General features: G+C 34.4%; 1 protein-coding gene across 1 annotated transcript in view; it reads left to right on the forward strand.

The window, feature by feature from the left end:
• The first annotated feature begins 63 nt into the window (after positions 1-63).
• DYNC2H1 (dynein cytoplasmic 2 heavy chain 1) overlaps positions 64-18,645 on the forward strand; it is a 400,170-nt gene continuing 381,588 nt past the window's right edge. Inside the window, exons 1-10 of the mRNA XM_082626481.1 lie at positions 64-406; positions 5,131-5,301; positions 5,734-5,869; positions 12,135-12,253; positions 13,235-13,379; positions 14,135-14,367; positions 16,715-16,849; positions 16,955-17,068; positions 17,186-17,297; positions 17,634-17,758. Of these exons, the coding sequence (XP_082482607.1) occupies positions 212-406; positions 5,131-5,301; positions 5,734-5,869; positions 12,135-12,253; positions 13,235-13,379; positions 14,135-14,367; positions 16,715-16,849; positions 16,955-17,068; positions 17,186-17,297; positions 17,634-17,758 (1,485 nt within the window). The 5' untranslated portion in view covers positions 64-211. The remainder of the gene's footprint in view (positions 407-5,130; positions 5,302-5,733; positions 5,870-12,134; positions 12,254-13,234; positions 13,380-14,134; positions 14,368-16,714; positions 16,850-16,954; positions 17,069-17,185; positions 17,298-17,633; positions 17,759-18,645) is intronic.

An 18,645-nucleotide genomic window follows, 5' to 3' on the forward strand; every position in this document is an offset into this window, starting at 1 on the left:
TGCGCGTGCCCGAGATGGCAACGCTCACCGCGCGCCGCCGCAGTGCTCCGTCGCCATAGCGACTGCCCGTGGCAACCGCGGAGCTCCGCAGGCCCGCAGGCGAGCTCCGGATTTGAGCCGAGTTCTCATCTTCTCTTTACTTTTGTCCCGACTGTTTTTTTCCTCCTTCCCTCTTTGCCGCCCTTCCTCCCCTTTCCCCTACTCTAGAATCATGGCGGGCGGAACCGGGGACGTTCGGAAGCTTTTCATCTTCACTACTACTCAGAATTACTTTGGACTGGTGTCGGAATCCTGGGACCAGCCGCTGCTGTACAACAGTCCTGAAATCAACAACTTCTTGGACGACGGGAACCAGATGCTCCTCAGAGTGCAGCGATCCGACGTCGGAATTTCCTTTTCCAATGTGGTATGCTTCCCTGCACCCCTGCCCTGACCTCCCTTTACGTCCCCGGGCTCAGCCAGAAAGATGTCGGGTCCCTTTCTGCCTTCCTGGTTGAATCATCCTAGAGGGCCCAGTGCTGTCCCCTCTTGATGAGCTGCGCTGGCCTCGTGCTTCAGCGTGTAGTTTCCAAGCTGGCATCCCACCTGACCAAAGGAGGTTCCCTGTCCACGCACCTGAAGAGAACAATTCTAGTCTTTCCAGTTTTATTTTTTTTTAATACTACAGATAGGTTATAACTAAAAATAAAATATTTACCTTATTTATTTAAACATTTTTTCTTTCTCCGCCCTTTTGAGGTTCTTTGAGGCAAATTCTAGTGTATCTTTTTTGGATTATATACGAGTTTAAATTTACTCTAGGGAAAGAATAGTTAGGAATTCAAATCTTTTAAGAAATGATAAGGCAGAAAGTTTAAATTCTTTTTGTTGTTCCACATATGATGTATTGATTTATTCATTTTTATTTACTGCTGCCTCCACTGGCAGGATTGTTTAAGAAATGGTTGCATTTGCAACCAGGAGATACACACACACACACACACACACACATTCAGAGTAATACATAGAAAAAAAAAAAATTGCCTCACACATTACCCCTGCCTCACACTGAGCCCCTGCTCAGTAAATGGAGGAAAATTAACAAGTGATAGTCATATATTAAACCTTCTCCTCTTGTGTTGACGGGTGTCCCTAGGTCTAACAGAGTATTTGATGCACAGCAAGCACTGAATGCATTTTTGTAGGATGATTGTGTCATTCACCCTATTATGATTTGACTCAATTCTATTCAGTCGACGTATTTTGAACTCAACATATGCAAGGCACTCTGCTAGGTTTGGTGAGTTTACAAAGATGTAAAAACCATAGATAATCATAGCTAACGTTTACTTTCCCTTTACTCTCTGTCAGGTACTGTTCTAAGTACTTTGTGTGTTTTGGCTTATTTAATAGTCACAACAACACTATAAGATAGAAACTGTTTTTATTTCCATTTTGTGGCTGAGGAAAGTAAGGCACAAAGGTTACACCCTAAGCATTAGCTACTCCACTTCTCTAATAGGTTAATATAATTCAGAACAGGACCCCCTGTGTCTGTCTTCTAGAGCCTCACTCCAGTGACCTAGGATGACATATACTCAACAAGTTATAAAATCAGGGCACACAGTTGTAAATGCCACCGAAAGTTTAGATAGAGTGTAATGGGAAATTAAGATCCCACAATCCGTGTGGCCAAAAACCAAGCCAAATCAAAACAAAACAAACAAAAAAAGAAAATGGAAACTATAACTTTTAGTTAAGCTAGTAGAGTCCAACAGTGTATTTTATCTTTAGTCATACATCACACTACATATTTTTAGTCATATTTGAAAATGTTTTGTTATATCTTAAGTTGTACTTTAGATATCTAAGAGTCAGCATAATTGAAGAAATTAACAATTACTGAGTACCTACTATGGGTCTGGCATTGTCCTGGGTGCTGGGGATAAAGTCATGAACATGTCAGGGTTTATCTCCAAGGAGTAACATTGAAATGGATAAAAGTGGGCTAAACACATGCACACAGGTAAATAATGTAACATAATTTTGGGTATTGATAAGTGCTGTTAATAAAAATAGAGTAATGTTAAAGTAGTGATGGGCATGGGGAGGGGAAGTGCATTAAAACAGAGAGGGAGAGAATACCTGTCTGAATTAGTGACCTTTGAAGTGAGATTTAAATGATGACTTGTAGGCAGATTTAGAGGAAGAGTTTTCTAAGGAAAAGAAATGATAAATATCAAGGCCTTGAGCTGGGTCTTATCTTGTTTTTTTTTGTTTGTTTTGTTTGTTTGTTTGCTTGCTGTATGCGGGCCTCTCACCGTTGTGGCCTCTCCCATTGTGGAGCACAGGCTCCGGACGCGCAGGCTCAGCGGCCATGGCTCACGGGCCCAGCCGCTCCGCTGCATGTGGGATCTTCCCGGACTGGGGCATGAACCCGTGTCTCCTGCATCGGCAGGCGGACTCTCAACCACTGCGCCACCAGGGAAGCCCTTATCTTGGTTTTAAGGAGCTGGAAAAAAAAAAAAAATGCAGAGTCATTGCTGAAGTTTAATGAATAACCAAAGAATGTGAAAGTTACAGTATGGGCTGATCATTTAGGACCTTGTACACCATTTAGGTTGAAATAGGAAGTCATTGGTAATCTTAAGCAAGAGAGAGATATGATCTGGTTTATGCTGTAGAATAGAGGTTGGCAAATTTTTTCTATAATGGGCCAGATAATAAATATTTTGGGCTTTACAGGTCGTAAGGTCTCTGTCACAGCTCCAGCTCTGCCATTGCCATGAGAAAGCAGCCATAGACAATATGTGAATGAATGAGTGTGACTGCATTCCACTTTATTTATGGACACTGATACTTGAATTTCATATCATGAAATATTATTATTCTTTCATTTTTTTCAGAAAATGTGGAAATAATTTTTAGCTTGTGGGCTGGACAAAACAGGCAGAAAGTTGTGGTATGCTGATCCCTGATCGATCCCAGTAGGTGATAGAGGTATTTTGCAACCTCAAAAAATAACCAACTTTACACCTTAATAATTATCAAATTATAGTCAGTTAAGAGGAAATAGCAGTTGCCAATGATAGGGAAACTTGGAGGAGATGTGGCTAGGAGTGCTCATTCTCAGTTTTTCTTTACTCAGGGAATGATGAGCAGCTGTAGCCAACTTATCCTTTGCTTTAACTCTGACTTTGGCTAGGGCAAAGCTCATTGTCCTGATTGATGCCCCAGGGTGCCTTGGCCAGTGACTATAGATACTGTTTTCAAAGTATGATGTTAAAATATGTATTTTCTGAATATTCTTTCTTCAGATAGGTGGGAGGAGGGAAGTTTAAGGGTATGGCCTATTTAATTACTAAGGAATGAATTTTTCAAATCTACTTATCTGCAGCTTGTTATTCTCGCTTGTAATTGGAATAAAATGATCACGCTAGCAGTAGAATTCTAATGCGTGAAAATGACAGTTTGAGAAAAGCAGCAATACTGAGTAAATGCCAGTTCCTTCCTAGTGGCTAAAAAAATACAATGATTAGGATAAAAGAAAAGTAGCACAAAAGCTCACTCACCTTTTTTTTTATTGGAGTATAGTTGCTTTACAATGTTGTGTTAGTTTCTGCTGTGCAAGGAAGTGAATCAGCTATATGTATACCTATATCCCCTCCCTCTTGGACCTCCCTTCCATCCTCCCCCCATCCCACCCATCTAGGTGTCAAAGAGCACCAAGCTGAGCTTCCTGTGCTTTATAGCATGTTCCCACTAGCTATCTATTTTACACATGGTAGTGTATATATGTCAACCCTAATCTCCCAGTTTATCCCACCCTCCCCCTCCACCCCGTGTCCACATGTCTGTTCTCTAAGTCTACATCTCTTTTCCTGTCCTGCAAATAGGTTCGTCTGTACCATTTTTTTTAGATTCCACATATATGTGTTAATATATGATATTTGTTTTTCTCTTTCTGGCTTACTTCACTCTGTGTGACAGACTCTAGGTCCATCCACATCTCTACAAATGATCCAATTTCGTTCCTTTTTATGTCTGAGTAATATTCCATTGTATATATGTACCACATCTTCTTTATCCATTCATCTGTCCTTGGACATTTAGGTTGTTTCCTTGTCCTGGCTGTTGTAAATAGTGCTGCAATGAACATTGGGGTACATGTGTCCTTTTGAATTATGGTTTTCTCAGGGTATATGCCCAGTAGTGAGATTGCTGGGTCACATGGTAGTTCTGTTTTTAGTTTTTTAAGGAACCTCCATACTGTTCTCGTTAGTGGCTGTATCAATTTACATTCCCACCAACAGTGCCAGAGTGTTCCCTTTTCTCCACACTCTCTCTAGCATTTATTGTTTGTAGATTTTTTTTTTTTTTTTTTTTTTTTTTTGCGGTACGCAGGCCTCTCACTGTTGTGGCCTCTCCCGTTGCAGAGCACAGGCTCTGGACGTGCAGGCTCAGCAGCCGTGGCTCACGGGCCCAGCTGCTCCACGGCATGTGGGATCTTCCTGGACCGGGGCATAAACCCGTGACCCCTGTATCGGCAGGCGGACTCTCAACCACTGCGCCACCAGGGAAGCCCTGTTTGTAGATTTTTTGATGATAGCCATTCTGACCAGTGTGAGGTGATAATGACAATTTAGTAAAAAAGTTTGATCTCAAATACTTTAAGGAAAAAATGTTTGTTCAGATAAAGATGATTTTAGGATATGGACAACCTAAGTTTATTTTGGTAGTTCTGAGTTTATATTGAACTTAGTTTCATGTAAGAGGGTAATTAGCATCCTTGTTATAGAGTTTCTGGAGTGAAGAAGTATACTACTCACCAGTGTGTACCTGGGGCACACAGCTTTGATCTCTAGTATTACTGAATCTGTCTGGAGTGGATGTTAACAATATTCATATAGTACTTTTTGTTTATAAACCATTTATCAAAGTAGCTTTATGATACAATCACATATAAGCAGGGATACATTTTTAAAACCCAGGTTTTTTTAAGGATTTGTTGTAATATACTATAATTATTTCTAAAGTATACTTTTTCCAAGGGGTAAAATTACAGTAATACAACATTTTAGGAAAATATATAAATTTTCAAGTATTAACTTTATGAAAATAACATTAAAAATCATTTGTTTATCATTTTAGATTGATTTTGCTGATACAAAAGATAAAGTGCTGGTGTTTTTCAAGCTGCGACCTGAAGTAATTACTGATCAGAATCTACATAAAAACATTCTTGTTTCATCTATGTTAGAATCACCTATAAATTCCCTTTACCAAGCAGTACGGCAAGTATTTGCGCCAATGTTGTTAAAGGTGAGTAAATTAAAGTAGCTTGTATGGTTGTTGTTGTTTTTAGCCTAAGTATTTGGGTAAATGCTTTCATACACACAAACATAAATATTTATTATTTTATTTACTGGTAATATCATTAGTATTTTAATTTTTAAGTTAAAATATTTTTTCTTTGTAATTTAAAAAAATTTAATGTAGGCTTTATTGACAATAGAGAAATGGGAGAAAGATATAAAATGCAATCTACATCAGCTCTTAAATTGCTATAGTAAATGATCTTTATAAAGTTTTAACTGTTGAAAGGACTTTTTTCCCTCCCTTATGAGATGGAGGTAGTGTCAGGCTTTGAGTGAAACAGATATATTTGGACTTAGTTCTTTTGACAGTGCTTTAGGAAACCAGTTTGATTGGAAAGATTTTGATCATTGTATGCTCTTGTCTGTTTTTATTTAGGATCAGGAATGGAGCAGAAACCTTGATCCCAAACTTCAGAATCTTTTGAGTGAACTAGAAGCAGGATTGGGTATAGTTCTACGAAGATCAGATACTAACTTATCAAAACTGAAATTTAAAGAAGATGACACACGAGGTATTTACGCATAGTTTTATCAAAGAAAATCAAAACAATTGCCTTATTAATACATTAGTAAATTAATATACTTCTTCAAAGATTTCTTTCCACACTTTGGATCTTCTCTGAGCTTGAGCTGCTTTTAAATGAATAGATTTACATATGGATTTGGAGAAGAGGAAAATGTGATCTTTAATACTGCGCAGTTCATGGAAATAGAAAGTATAGTTGATTCTCATTATTTGCAGTAGTTCTGTTCTATAAACTCACTGTGAACACTCATTAGCGAATACTGAAGCACTGCTCCTAGGGTCCCGTGAGCCTCTGGTCATAAGATTTTCAGCAACTGCTCAATACATAACCTTGTTTTAGGTGTGTTTGGTTTAGACATGTTATTTAATATATATTGTTGATGAATTGTCATTGAGCTTAGGGGCAACAGCACTGTAACTGTTGCCTGAATGAAGCTTATCTAACACAAGTATTTTCTCCGTAAGGGACTTCACAGTGTTCTTGTGCTAGGAACACTAGACAGCACTTCAGAACCATGCTTGGGGGCCATCTTAAACAGCAAAATCACCGAAAAAAGCACAAAAATGTGAAAAACATGGCACTACATAGACTACAAAAAAGACATTTGTTTACAGTAGGTGATAGAAAATAAGAAAGCAGTGTTGCTTTGTTCATCCTTAGCCGGGAATATATGCGTTGGGCAACTCAAATTTTTCACAGCTCTGTGCATGTCTGCAAATGACCACAAAAACATTGAGAGTATTGTATTGACTTTGGATACATATAAATGTTAACAAGTAGGTGACTTCACAAATCCAGAATCTGTGAATAATGAGGATTGATGCTAATTGTATATTTGCGAAGATAATAAGCCAATGACTTTTATTTTAAAACGTATTTTTTTCCTGAAGCTAATTTTGTGGCTATAGATAAATTATTTCATAAGAACAATTAAGATGAAATGCATGACATACACAAATCATTAGTTTAAAATATTAGTTGTAGTTTTATACTTTGAATAGTAAAATAGATGCTTTTTGAATCTCATACAACCACAAAGAATAGTGAATTTACTTCCAGCATGGGATTAAGCAACTAGAGGTTGCCCATTTCATTGGGAAAAATAAAACTATTTTAATTTGCTTATTTTTTCCTCCAGTTTTATTGAGATATAATTGACATACAGCACTGTATAAGTTTAAGGTGTGTAGCATAGAGATTTGACTTAAATACATCAAACAGTGATTATCACAATAAGTTTAGTGAACAGCCATCACCTCATATGGATACAAACTTAAAAGAATAGAAAAAAAGTCTTCTTTTCTTGTGATGAGAACTCTTAGGATTTACTCTCTTAACTTTCATATATAGCATACAGCAGTGCTAATTATATTTATCATATTGTATATTACATCCGTACTACTTATTTATCTTTTGGAAGTTGGACCTTTTGACCACCTCATCCAATTCCCCTTCCTCCCATCCCCCACCTCTGGTTAACTACAAGTCTGATTTATTTTTGTTTGTTTGTTTGTTTGTTTTGATGTATAATTGACCTACAACAGTATGTTAGTTCCTGTTACACAACATAGTGATTTGGTATTTCTGTACATTTCAAAATGATCACCATGATGAGTCTAGTTACAGTGTGTCACCATAGAAAGATATTGCATAGTTCTTGACTATATTCCCCACAGTATACATTTCATACCAGTGACTCCTTTATTTTGTAACTGGCAGTTACAAAATAAATCTTAATCTCCCTCACCCATTTCTTTCCTCCCCACCCCCCTTCCCTCTGGTAACCACCTGTTTGTTCTCTATATCTGTAATTCTGCTTTTTTTTTTTTTTTTAAATATTTCTCCTGCACAGCTGGCACAGCAGCTGTTGCTTGGACTTCTTCAGGAACTTGTAGTTGAAGCCGGGCATGGTGGGTGGGCACTGGTGAGCACATGGTGGCCCTACAGCTTGTGCCTCACTCCAACCACAAGCTGGGTTTGGCTCCTGGTGGTGCCACATCTCTATAACTCTACTTTTGTTTTATTTGTTCATTTGTTTTGTTTCTTAGATTCCACATATAAGTGAGATCATACAGCATTTGTCTTTCTCTGCCTAACTTATCTAACTTAGCATAATGTCATCTAGGTCCATCCATGTTGTCACAAATGGCAAGATTTCATTCCTTTTTACGGCTAAGTAATGTTCCACTATATATATATATATATATATACACACACACACACACACACACACACACACACATACACACACACACATACACATATATATATACATATATATATATTTATACCCCACATCTTCTTTATCCATTCATCTGTTGATGGGCACTTAGGTTGCTTCCATATCTTGGCTACTGTAAATAACGCTGCTATGAATGTAGGAGAGCATATATCTTTTTTAATTAGTGTTTTTGTTTTTTTAGGATAAATGCCCAGAAGTGTAATTGCTGGATCATATGGTAGTTCCGTTTTTAATTTTTTGAGTAATCTGCATACTGTTTTCCACAGTGTCTGCTCTACTTTACCTTCCCACCAACAGTGCATGATGGTTGCACATCCTCACCAACACTTGTTATTTGTTACCTTTTTGATAATAGTCATTGACAGTGTGAGGTGGTATCTCATTGTGGTTTTGATTTGCATTTTGCTGATGATTAGTGATGTTGAGCATTTTTCATGTGCCTGTTGGCCATCTGTATGTGTCCTTTGGAGAAATGTTTATTCAGATCCTCTGCCTATTTTTTAATTGGGTTGGTTTTTTTTGATACTGAGTTGTATGAATTCTTTATATATTATGGATATTAACCCCTTATCTGATATATTGTTTGCAAATATCTTCTCCCATTCAGTAGGTGGCCTTTTCATTTTGTTGACAGTTTCCTTAGCTGTGCAAAAGCTTTTTAATTTTATGTAGTCCCATCTGTTTATTTTTGCTTTTGTTTCCCTTGCCTGAGAAGCCAGATCCAATAAAATATTACTAAGACCAGTGACAAAGAGTGTACTCCCTATGTTTTCTTCTAGAAGTATGATTTCAGGTCTTACATTTAAGTCTTTAATACATTTTGAACTTAATTTTGTGTATGATGGGAGAGAAAAGTCCAGTTTAATTCTTTTGCATGTAGGTCCAGCTTTTCCAACACCATTTACTGAAGAGGCTGTCTTTTCCCCTTTGTATATTCTTGCTTCCTTTGTCATAGATTAATTGCCATAAGTGTGAGTTCATTTCTGGGGTCACTGTTCTTTCCATTGATCTATGTATCTGTATTTGTGCTAGTACCATACTGTTTTGATGACTGTAGCTTTGCAGTATAGTTTGAAATCAGGGAGCATGATAACTCCAGCTTTGTTCTTCTTTCTCAAGATTGTTTTGGTTATTTGGTTTTTTTTTTTATGTTTCCAGACAAACTTTAGGATCATTTTTCCTAATTCTGTGAAAAATGCCATTGGTATTTTGTTAGGGATTGCACTGAAATGAATTGCCTTGGGTAGTATGCTCATTATAACATTATTAATTCTTCCAATCCATGAACGTGGTATATCTTTCCATTTGTTTGTGTTGTCTTCAATTTTTTCATCAATGTCTTAAACTTTTCTGCATACAGGGTTTTTACCTCGTCAGGTAGTTTTATTCCTAGGTATTTTATTCTTTTTGATGTGATTATAAATGGGATTGTTTTTTTAATTTCTCTTTCTGATAGTTTGTTGTTAGTGTATAGAAATACAGCAGATTTCTGTGTATTAATTTTGTATCCTGAAATTTTACCAAATTCATTGATGAGCTCTAGTAGTATTTTTGTGGCATCTTGAGGATTTTCTATGTATAGTATCATGTCACCTGCAAACAGTGACAGTTTTGCTTCTTCCTTTCCAATTTGGATTCCTTTTATTTTTTTTTCTTGTCTGATTGCTGTGGCTAGGACCTCTAATACTATGTTGAATAAAAGTGGTGAGAGTGGCCATCCTTGTCTTGTTCCTGATGTTAGAGAAGCTGCTTTCAGCTTTTCACTGTTGAGTATGATGTTAGCTGTGGGCTTATCATATATGTTATTATGTTGAGGTATGTTCCCTCTATATCCACTTTGTTGTTGAGAGTTTTTAATCATAAATGGATGCTGACTTTTGTCAAATTTTTTTCTGTATCTATTGAGATGGTCATATGATTTTTATTCTTCAATTTGTTAATGTGGTATATCACATTGATTGATTTTTGGATTTGAATCATCCTTGAATCCCTGGGATAAAACCCACTTGATTGTGGTATATGAACCTTTTAATGTATCGTTGAATTTGGTTTGCTAATATTTTGTTGAGGAATTTTGCATCTATATTCATCAGTGATATTGGCCTGTAATTTTCTTTTTCTTTTTTTTTTTTGTGATATCTTTTTCTGGTTCTGATTTCAGGGAGATGCTGCCTTTGGAAAATGAGTATGGAAGCATTTCTTCCTCTGCAGTTTTTGGGAATAATTTGAGTATGATAGGTGTTAACCCTTCTCTACATATTTGGTAGGATTCACCAAACCATGTGATGTGAAGCCATCTAGTTCTGGACTTTTGTTTTTTTGGAGTTACTTTTTTACAATTACCAGTAATGAAATGATTCAATTTCATTACTGGTAATTGGTCTACTCATATTTTCTATTTATTCCTTGTTCAGTCTTAGGAAACTGTACATTTCTAGGGGTTTGTCCTTCTAGGTTGTTCATTTTATCGGAAATTTTATTGGAAATTTTATTTTATTGGAAAAATCTCTATTTAGGTCTTCTGCCCATTTTTGGATTGGGTTGTTTGTTTTTTTGTTATTGAGCTGCATGAGCTGCTTATAAATTTTGGAGATTAATCCTTTGTCAGTTGCTTCATTTACAAATATTTTCTCCCATTCTGAGGGTTGTCTTTTGGTCTTGTTTACGGTTTCCTTTGCTGTGCAAAAACTTTTAAGTTTCATTAGGTCCCATGTGTTTATTTTTGTCTTTATTTCCATTTCTCTAGGAGGTGGGTCAAAAAGGATCTTGCTGTGATTTATGTCATAGAGTGTTCTGCCTATGTTTTCCTCTGAGAGTTTGATAGTGTCTGGTCTTACATTTAGGTCTTTAACCCATTTTGAGCTTATTTTTGTGTATGGTGTTAGGGAGTGATCTAATCTCATAATCACATAAATAAGAGTTAAAATCAGTGTTTTAATATTTTTTAAAAATAAAAAGTTAAAAGACATCAAGTATTCCTTTTGCAGTGTTTTTGTTTATCCTTGTAGGGACGCTTTTTAGTAATTAATTGGGCTATAAGAAAAGCCATACAGAAAGTTTGTACCACAAAATCATGTGTGATAGTCTTTAAAGTCTTTTTTTATCTGACATAAGTGTTGCTTTTTGATTTCCATTTGCATGGAATACGTTTTCCCATCCCCTTTCAGTCTGAGTGTGGCTTTAGATCTGAGGCAGGTCTCTAGCAGGCAGCATATATATGGGTTTTGTTTTTGTATCCATTCAGCCAATTTAAAGTAATTATTGATAAGTGTGTACTGATTGCCATTTTGTTAATTGTTTGGGGGTTGGTTTTGTAGTTTGTTTTTGTTCATAGAAATTGTAAAAAATATTTTCTGTGCATCCTTAAAAATACAGAAATGTGCAAAATCAGCAGATGAAACCAGTGACTTGCTGGCTTTTCATTTTCAAATGATTCTATTCTTTTCTTTTCCTTCCTTCCTCCCTTCCTTCCTTCCTTCCTTCCTTTCTTTCTTCTAGTTTTATTGAGATAATTGACATACAGCACTAAGTTTAAAGTGTACAGTATAATGATTTGACTTATATACATCATGAAATGATATTCACAGTAAGTTTAGTGAACATCTATTATGTCATATAGATACAAAATTAAAGAAATAGAAACAAAAATTTTTCTTAGGAGAAATCTCAGCATTTATTCTCTTAAGAACTTTCATATATAACATAAAGCAGTATTAATTATATTTATCATGTTGTACACTATATCTTTAGTAGTCATTTATCTTATAACTAGTAGTTTGTTCCTTTTGAGCACCTTCATCCAATTCCCCCTCTCCCCACCCCCACCTCTGTTAACCAGCAATCTGATCTCTTTTTGTATGAGTTTATTTGTTTGTGAGATTTTGAAGTGTCATTGACTTACAAAACTATGTTAGTTCCTGGTGCATAATATTTCAGTATTTCTTTACATTTCAAAATGATCAACATGATAACAGTTGATATTTCTCATTTTTCCTTCTCGCTTTTCAGGTATTCTTACACCAAGTGATGAGTTCCAGTTTTGGATAGAACAAGCTCATCATGGAAGTAAACAGATTGGTAAAGAAAGAGCCAGTTATTTTAAAGAATTATTTGAAACAATTGCAAAAGTACGTGATTCATACATAGTTATATATCAGGTTTTGATAGAAGTACCTTAGCATTCAATTTTTACTAGATTTATCTCTGTTTTAAAATCATTACTTGATGGTTCTGGACAAAATATATTCTTCAGATGTAGCAGGACTTACTTAAGATATGTATTTAAACTGAGTGCAACTTAGAAGTCCAAGCTTTTAAAAAAATTAAATTCTAATCTCTAGAAAATATTTTTCTCAAAAACATAATTACTTTCCTGTAGGTAGATAGGAAAAAAACAGAAACCTAATACTAACAGAGGTTTATCCTGTGGAGGTAATATGTTCTTTGGAAAAATTGTTTACTTTATTCAAATTAGCATTTTGGAGGAATCTGAAATATAGAAAGTCTTAGTTTGATAGTTATTAGATTGATTATTCCTTGGTGTATCTATGGAGAGGTTAAATAAGTGACCATTTTGAGTGTTTTTTACAAAATCTATTCTTTTCAAAATAAATATCTAGTAATTTTTTATTCATTCCCAATATTATTTCATTAATATCATTTGAATGAAGTGTTTGAAATGGTTTAAAACTTTTTTCCTAGCAGTGATATACCATGTACTATGTTTGTATTATTGGTAACATTATGCAACCCAGGAAATGAATCAGTAAAGATATATGAGGTGAAATGGGTAGTGTACATATGGTGTTAAGGCCACTTCTATTAGGTAAATAAAAGAAATGTCCCAAATTTAAAGGAAATTAGGCCAAGGGTAAAAATAAATTTATAGAGTTTATGCAATTCTTATTTTTCCTTCTGGCTTTCATGAAATTTATGTTTGTGAAGGAACTTATAGGGTATTTGCTTAAAGAAGTAATATATCATCTGATAGAAGAAGAGGAGAAAATAATATGGCAGATATTAGAGATGTAGCATTTGAAAAAGTCTGAGAACATTTTGACTATATTCAAATATGGTTATGTTTAAAAATGAATGCATTTTGGTTTTAGGAGTTTTATAACTTGGATGGTCTGTCCTTACTGGAAGTGGTTGACTTGGTGGAGACAACTCGGGATGTTGTAGATGACGTGTGGAAACAGACAGAACATGATCATTATCCTGAGTCACGAATGTTACATCTCTTAGATATTATAGGTACTAGTAAAGAAGTAAACTTTTGTAATTTTGGAAGCCTGACTTATTTTGTTTTCTGTTTTTTCCTAAAATGCTCCTTAATACAGTAATTGTTGCTTAACATAACTCTTAGAGCAAATCATATAGGATTATTTAAGTAGATATTTGTACATAGTTGGTTAATTTAAATCATAGTGTCAGATTCTTTTGAATATAATATAACTAAATTAACATAGATTGTTCATCCCTATCTATGTATTAATTTAGACTTTATTTTGTAATGAACTGGAAAGTTTAATATACATTGGGTTATCTGTTGACATTAAAAATACGTATACTTTTTGACCCAGAATATACCTTTCTCATTGTTATCCTAAGAAAATGTTAGACAAGTACATAAATGTGTATGTAAAAGGATATTTATTACAGGATTGTTTGTAAAATGAGAGTAGAAACAAGTAGCAATTGAGAATTGGTTATGTAATGCTATGTCCATACCGTGGGCTCTGCAGCCTTTAAAAAATGTGTATATATTTCTGTACTTCAAAGATATGCGTGATATATTGAAAGATGCAGAAATACAAATATGTGTGTGCATGTGTGTTTTTAAAAAATATTTGTTATTAACAGTGCCCATCTAAAGGTGTAGATGTGGTATTTCATAGATCCTTGGTTTGCTAATTTGTGTATTATTTTAATTTTGTAAAAAGCATATGTTTCATAATTATTTGATAAAAAGATATGTTCATTACAAAGTTTGTTTTACATGTTATTAGGTGGCTCCTTTGGAAGATTTGTTCAGAAAAAGTTGGGAACTTTGAACCTATGGGAAGATCCTTATTATCTTGTGAAGGAAAATATGAAAGCCGGGATTTCAATTTGTGAACAGTGGGTTATTGCCTGTAGTCATCTAACAGGTCAGGTGTGGCAGCGCTATGTACCTCATCCGTGGAAAAATGAAAAATATTTTCCTGAAACACTTGACAAACTTGGCAAACGCCTTGAAGAGGTATATTTGATTATTTGGATCTTTGTTTTAAGTGTGAAGTAGGTCCTCACTTGTTTGAGAATGTGTTTTATAATTAATAAGAACTACACATCTGATAGAACTTGTTTAAACTTTTGGGAGAGAATGAGAGGTAAAGTTCATATGAGATGACTTATGAAGTTGTGTGGTACAGTACCAGGTGCCTAGTGGGTACTAAGTGCTGTTTTCCACTTCCTTTCTTTTTTTTGGTTTGTGGCTATTCAGTTTGTGAGTTGTGAACTTTTATTTTGTTCTTTGTTATAAAAAGACAGTCAACCCACTTGTCTAGGTATGGAAGCTCTCAGACTTTCTCTTGGCTATTGAGATTTTTACAAGCGGAGACAGCTTTTCAGGGAGTACTCAGTGGAAATATTTGAAACAGCTGCTTAATTTATACAAGTTATGAGTTTCAGTATAGAACTTAGATGTTTAGCTTGAAGGGACAGGCAAAATGAGAATATGTGAAGATTGCAAAGTGACTTTTTTCCTTTGGGCTTAAGGGAACCATTGTTCTTGGGGATTTTTTGTAATTTTTTTTTTTTTGACCATGCTGTGCAGTTTGGGGTATCTTAGTTCCCAGACTAGGGACTGAACCTAGGCCCAGGCAGTGAAAGCTCTGAGTCCTAACCACTGGACCAAAAGGGAATTCTTGTTGTTGTGTTTTTAAACCTTTTCATTATGAGAAATTTCAAACATACACAAAAGTAACATAGTACAGTGGATGTCAGTGTATCCATCACCCAGTTTCAGCAGCCACTGACAATGTTCAGTTCCTGTTCCATTTTTGTCTCTGCTTTCCGTTTTTTTTTTTTTTTTTTTTTTTTTTGCTGGAGTATTTTTAAAGCCAATCCAATAAATCTTATACTTTTACCCTTAAAACATAATCATAATACCAATATCACCCCCAACAAAATGACAATAATTTCTTAATATCATTATGTATCTAATCAATATTCAAGTTTCCTGATTGTCTCAGAATTTGTTTTAGTTACTAAATGTTGGTTTACTTGAACCAGGTTGCTTCATAGGCAGTACTATATAGTTCTTATACATTAGAGGAGGCAGGTAATGTCTGTTTTTCCCACTTTCATGAGTTAAGTTTGATCTGTGGGTTCATGTATGATTAGCCTGATCCATCTGTTGTAATGCTCTTCATCAGCTTTTTCTGAATGATTTATCATGAGGAGTTGGAAAATGATGATTTTCTAATTCTGTTGTTCTTTCTGCATTTATTAGTGATGTTGGAAGAACTTGACTTCATCAGTTTTTTAGTGACCCTGAAATATAGTCTGTATAGGAATGGTAGTATAGACAATTAGTTTTTATTTATCATTTTTAGTACAATGAACAATAAGTTAGTATCAGTAAGTTCCATAGGCAATCAATGAAATGCTTTTTTAATAGTATCATTATGAACCTATGATTTTTTATATTTTATGAGTTTCAACCCATTGTAGTTTTTATCATAGTTATTATTACTATATTCAAATTGTCCCATCTTTGGACAGTGAGTACCCCTTTACATTGGCTCTGTGTAATTTTTGACATGAATCCAGTATTTCTTTGATAACTTCCTTACATTCTGGCCCCTCAAAATGTACTGGCCCATCTACATTTTCTGTTTCATACCTGGAATTAGTCATTTCTCCAAAGATCCTTGTTCTTATTAGTGGAAAATGGTATTTAGCAGCAACAATCTGGTTGAGGAAGCATTAAATGTTATTATCAATGCTTTTAGGCTGTCTCAGTAGACAGCATTGTTAAATTGGTACTTTTGTTTTTATTAAGAGAAAAATAAATCATGAGTTTGTTCTGATATTTTCAACTCAAATGGAAGATTATAGCATTTTTACTTAGCATTTTTGATTACCTTTTGATGGTTGGTAGAAATTTTAAATACAAAATGAAATAAATTGTTTTCCAGCTGTTCTTAGATTATACATAATGGAATTGTTAACATGTTGTTTCATTTTTAGAAGTGCAATTTAAGGCAGAATAATGGAAATCAGAAGCTTTTACTACAGTAAGGAGGAGAGACTCTAAAACTTTACCTAAATGAGCTTTAAACATGGTTTAAAAATATTTAGATTTTATATATGTTAACTAGATTTGAGCACACTGATTGATAGTAGTGTGATGATACAGTATGTCTTTGAGTATCACTTTGACTATTGATGAGTAGTAATTACCAAGATTACAGTTCAGGTTTATTGTTCATTTCAGAGAATCTAGGTTAAAGAAATTCTTGCCCAATATCTTTAGATTTTAGACTATTTGTGCTGATGTATTGATTTAAATAAATTTGTTGTTTTAATATTTTATGTTTTAGGTCTTGGCTCTTAGAACAATTCATGAGAAACTTCTCTATTTTTCACCTGCCAGTGATGAGAAAATCATATGCTTGGCTCGAGTATTTGAACCTTTTACTGGCCTGAATCCTGTGCAATATAATCCATATACTGAGGTTGAATGCATATGTGTTTGTCTATGTAATTTCCTGTTTGTGTTGTTCTTTTTAAAGGTCGATTTTAAAAATATTAAAGTCTAACAATATTGTTAATTTGTTTAGCCTTTATGGAAAGCTGCAGTGTCTCAGTATGAAAAAATTATTGCACCTGTGGAACAAAAAATAGCAGGAAAATTAAAAAATTATATTTCAGAAATTCAGGATAGTCCACAGCAGGTAAAATATTGAAATATTTAACTTTTAATATTTCCCTTAAGGTATTTGAGAAGATACTCATGTTTTTACCTAGTTGATTCACTTGGGATGAACATATACATATTTGTTTCATATTAGCTTCTTCAAGCATTTCTGAAATATAAAGAGTTGGTGAAGCGTCCAACCATAAGCAAAGAATTGATGCTAGAAAGAGAAACTTTATTGGCAAGACTTATGGACTCAGTTAAAGGTAAAAGTTTATCAGAGATTATAGTGTTTGCTTGAAAAAATATTTTTGTAGATTGCTTTTCCCTTTGTTGTATACCACTTAGGGTTAAGATATTATATTTTATGACATCTGTATGTTGAAGGTTAATTTACTATTTCTGTAATAAATGACAGATTTCTTGAATTAACTGGTTATTTTCTTTCTCTCACTTGATGTGTGATGAGGTCCCTGAGGGTAAAGGACCAACTGTTACTATTTTTCTATTCACAATATTTGACATAGTGTTTGGTACATGGAAGGTATTTAGGAAATCTTTGCTGAATGTGTGTAATCATTTATTTGATTTAAATTTTATAGACTTTCAATTAGATTTTGAAAACCGATGCCGTGGAATTCCTGGTGATGCATCTGGACCACTTTCTGGCAAAAACCTTTCAGAAGTTGTCAATAATATAGTTTGGGTTCGTCAGTTGGAACTGAAGGTATTAGTTTTAATAAATGTTGAAGAATACTAATTGTAAAATGTGCTAAATTAATGTAGAAGGCACTCTAGAACTGTAGTGAAAACATTAAGAAAACATTCTCTGTTTTCCTTGGCATTTTCATCTAATTTTCATGTGGAAATGTAGAACTCTGAAAAAGTGAAAAATATATAATTTTCAAAGGATTTTTTAATTATTTGAAGTGTATCTTTGTAGAATTTTGGTACATACAAAGTCTATCTGCAAGTGTGTTTATGTAAATAAATCATTCTATGTTGAAAGGAAGTTAAAGGAATGGTGAAAGGTAATTATGGTGTTGCCTAAGGTTGTGGCAGCAATTTATAGAATTAAAGGACTATTATTTTAATATTATCAAAGTTGATCTAAGAATCTTATGTGCTTACTAGTTAGTATGTGGTACAATATCTTGCATTCGACTCATGTAATAAATATTAATTGGTTTTAATGTATGATTAAGAGCAAGCAAATATAGAGTGTTATAAAGGCTAGCATATTTGAGAGTTCTGTTTATTCAAGTTTATATTTTGATGTTTTTTCTGTAATATTCTGCCTAACTTTGTTAGTCAGCTTTCCAACTTGTGACAGTCTTCTTTGTATACTTGTGGAGGAAAGTTATTTCTCTTCTTTAATTGGCATCCAAATTGGCCTAATTATTGTTTGAGCTGTTAACCACAGCATTTAATAAAGGGCTCAAATTATTGCATAACATATTTAGGAGTATTGCTGAATTCTTGGAGTTTCACCTGAATTTCCCTTATTGTACCCTTCAAATTATGCTTGTATCTGTTATCTTCTGTGTTTTGCTATTCTGAGGTTGTATAATTCAGAAGCAAAGTAGGGGTTGATATTCTTAAATTCATTGGCAA

Source organism: Mesoplodon mirus (genome assembly GCF_964341445.2).
Source record: "Mesoplodon mirus genome assembly, chromosome: 7".
NCBI classification, from domain to species: Eukaryota; Metazoa; Chordata; class Mammalia; order Artiodactyla; family Ziphiidae; genus Mesoplodon; species Mesoplodon mirus.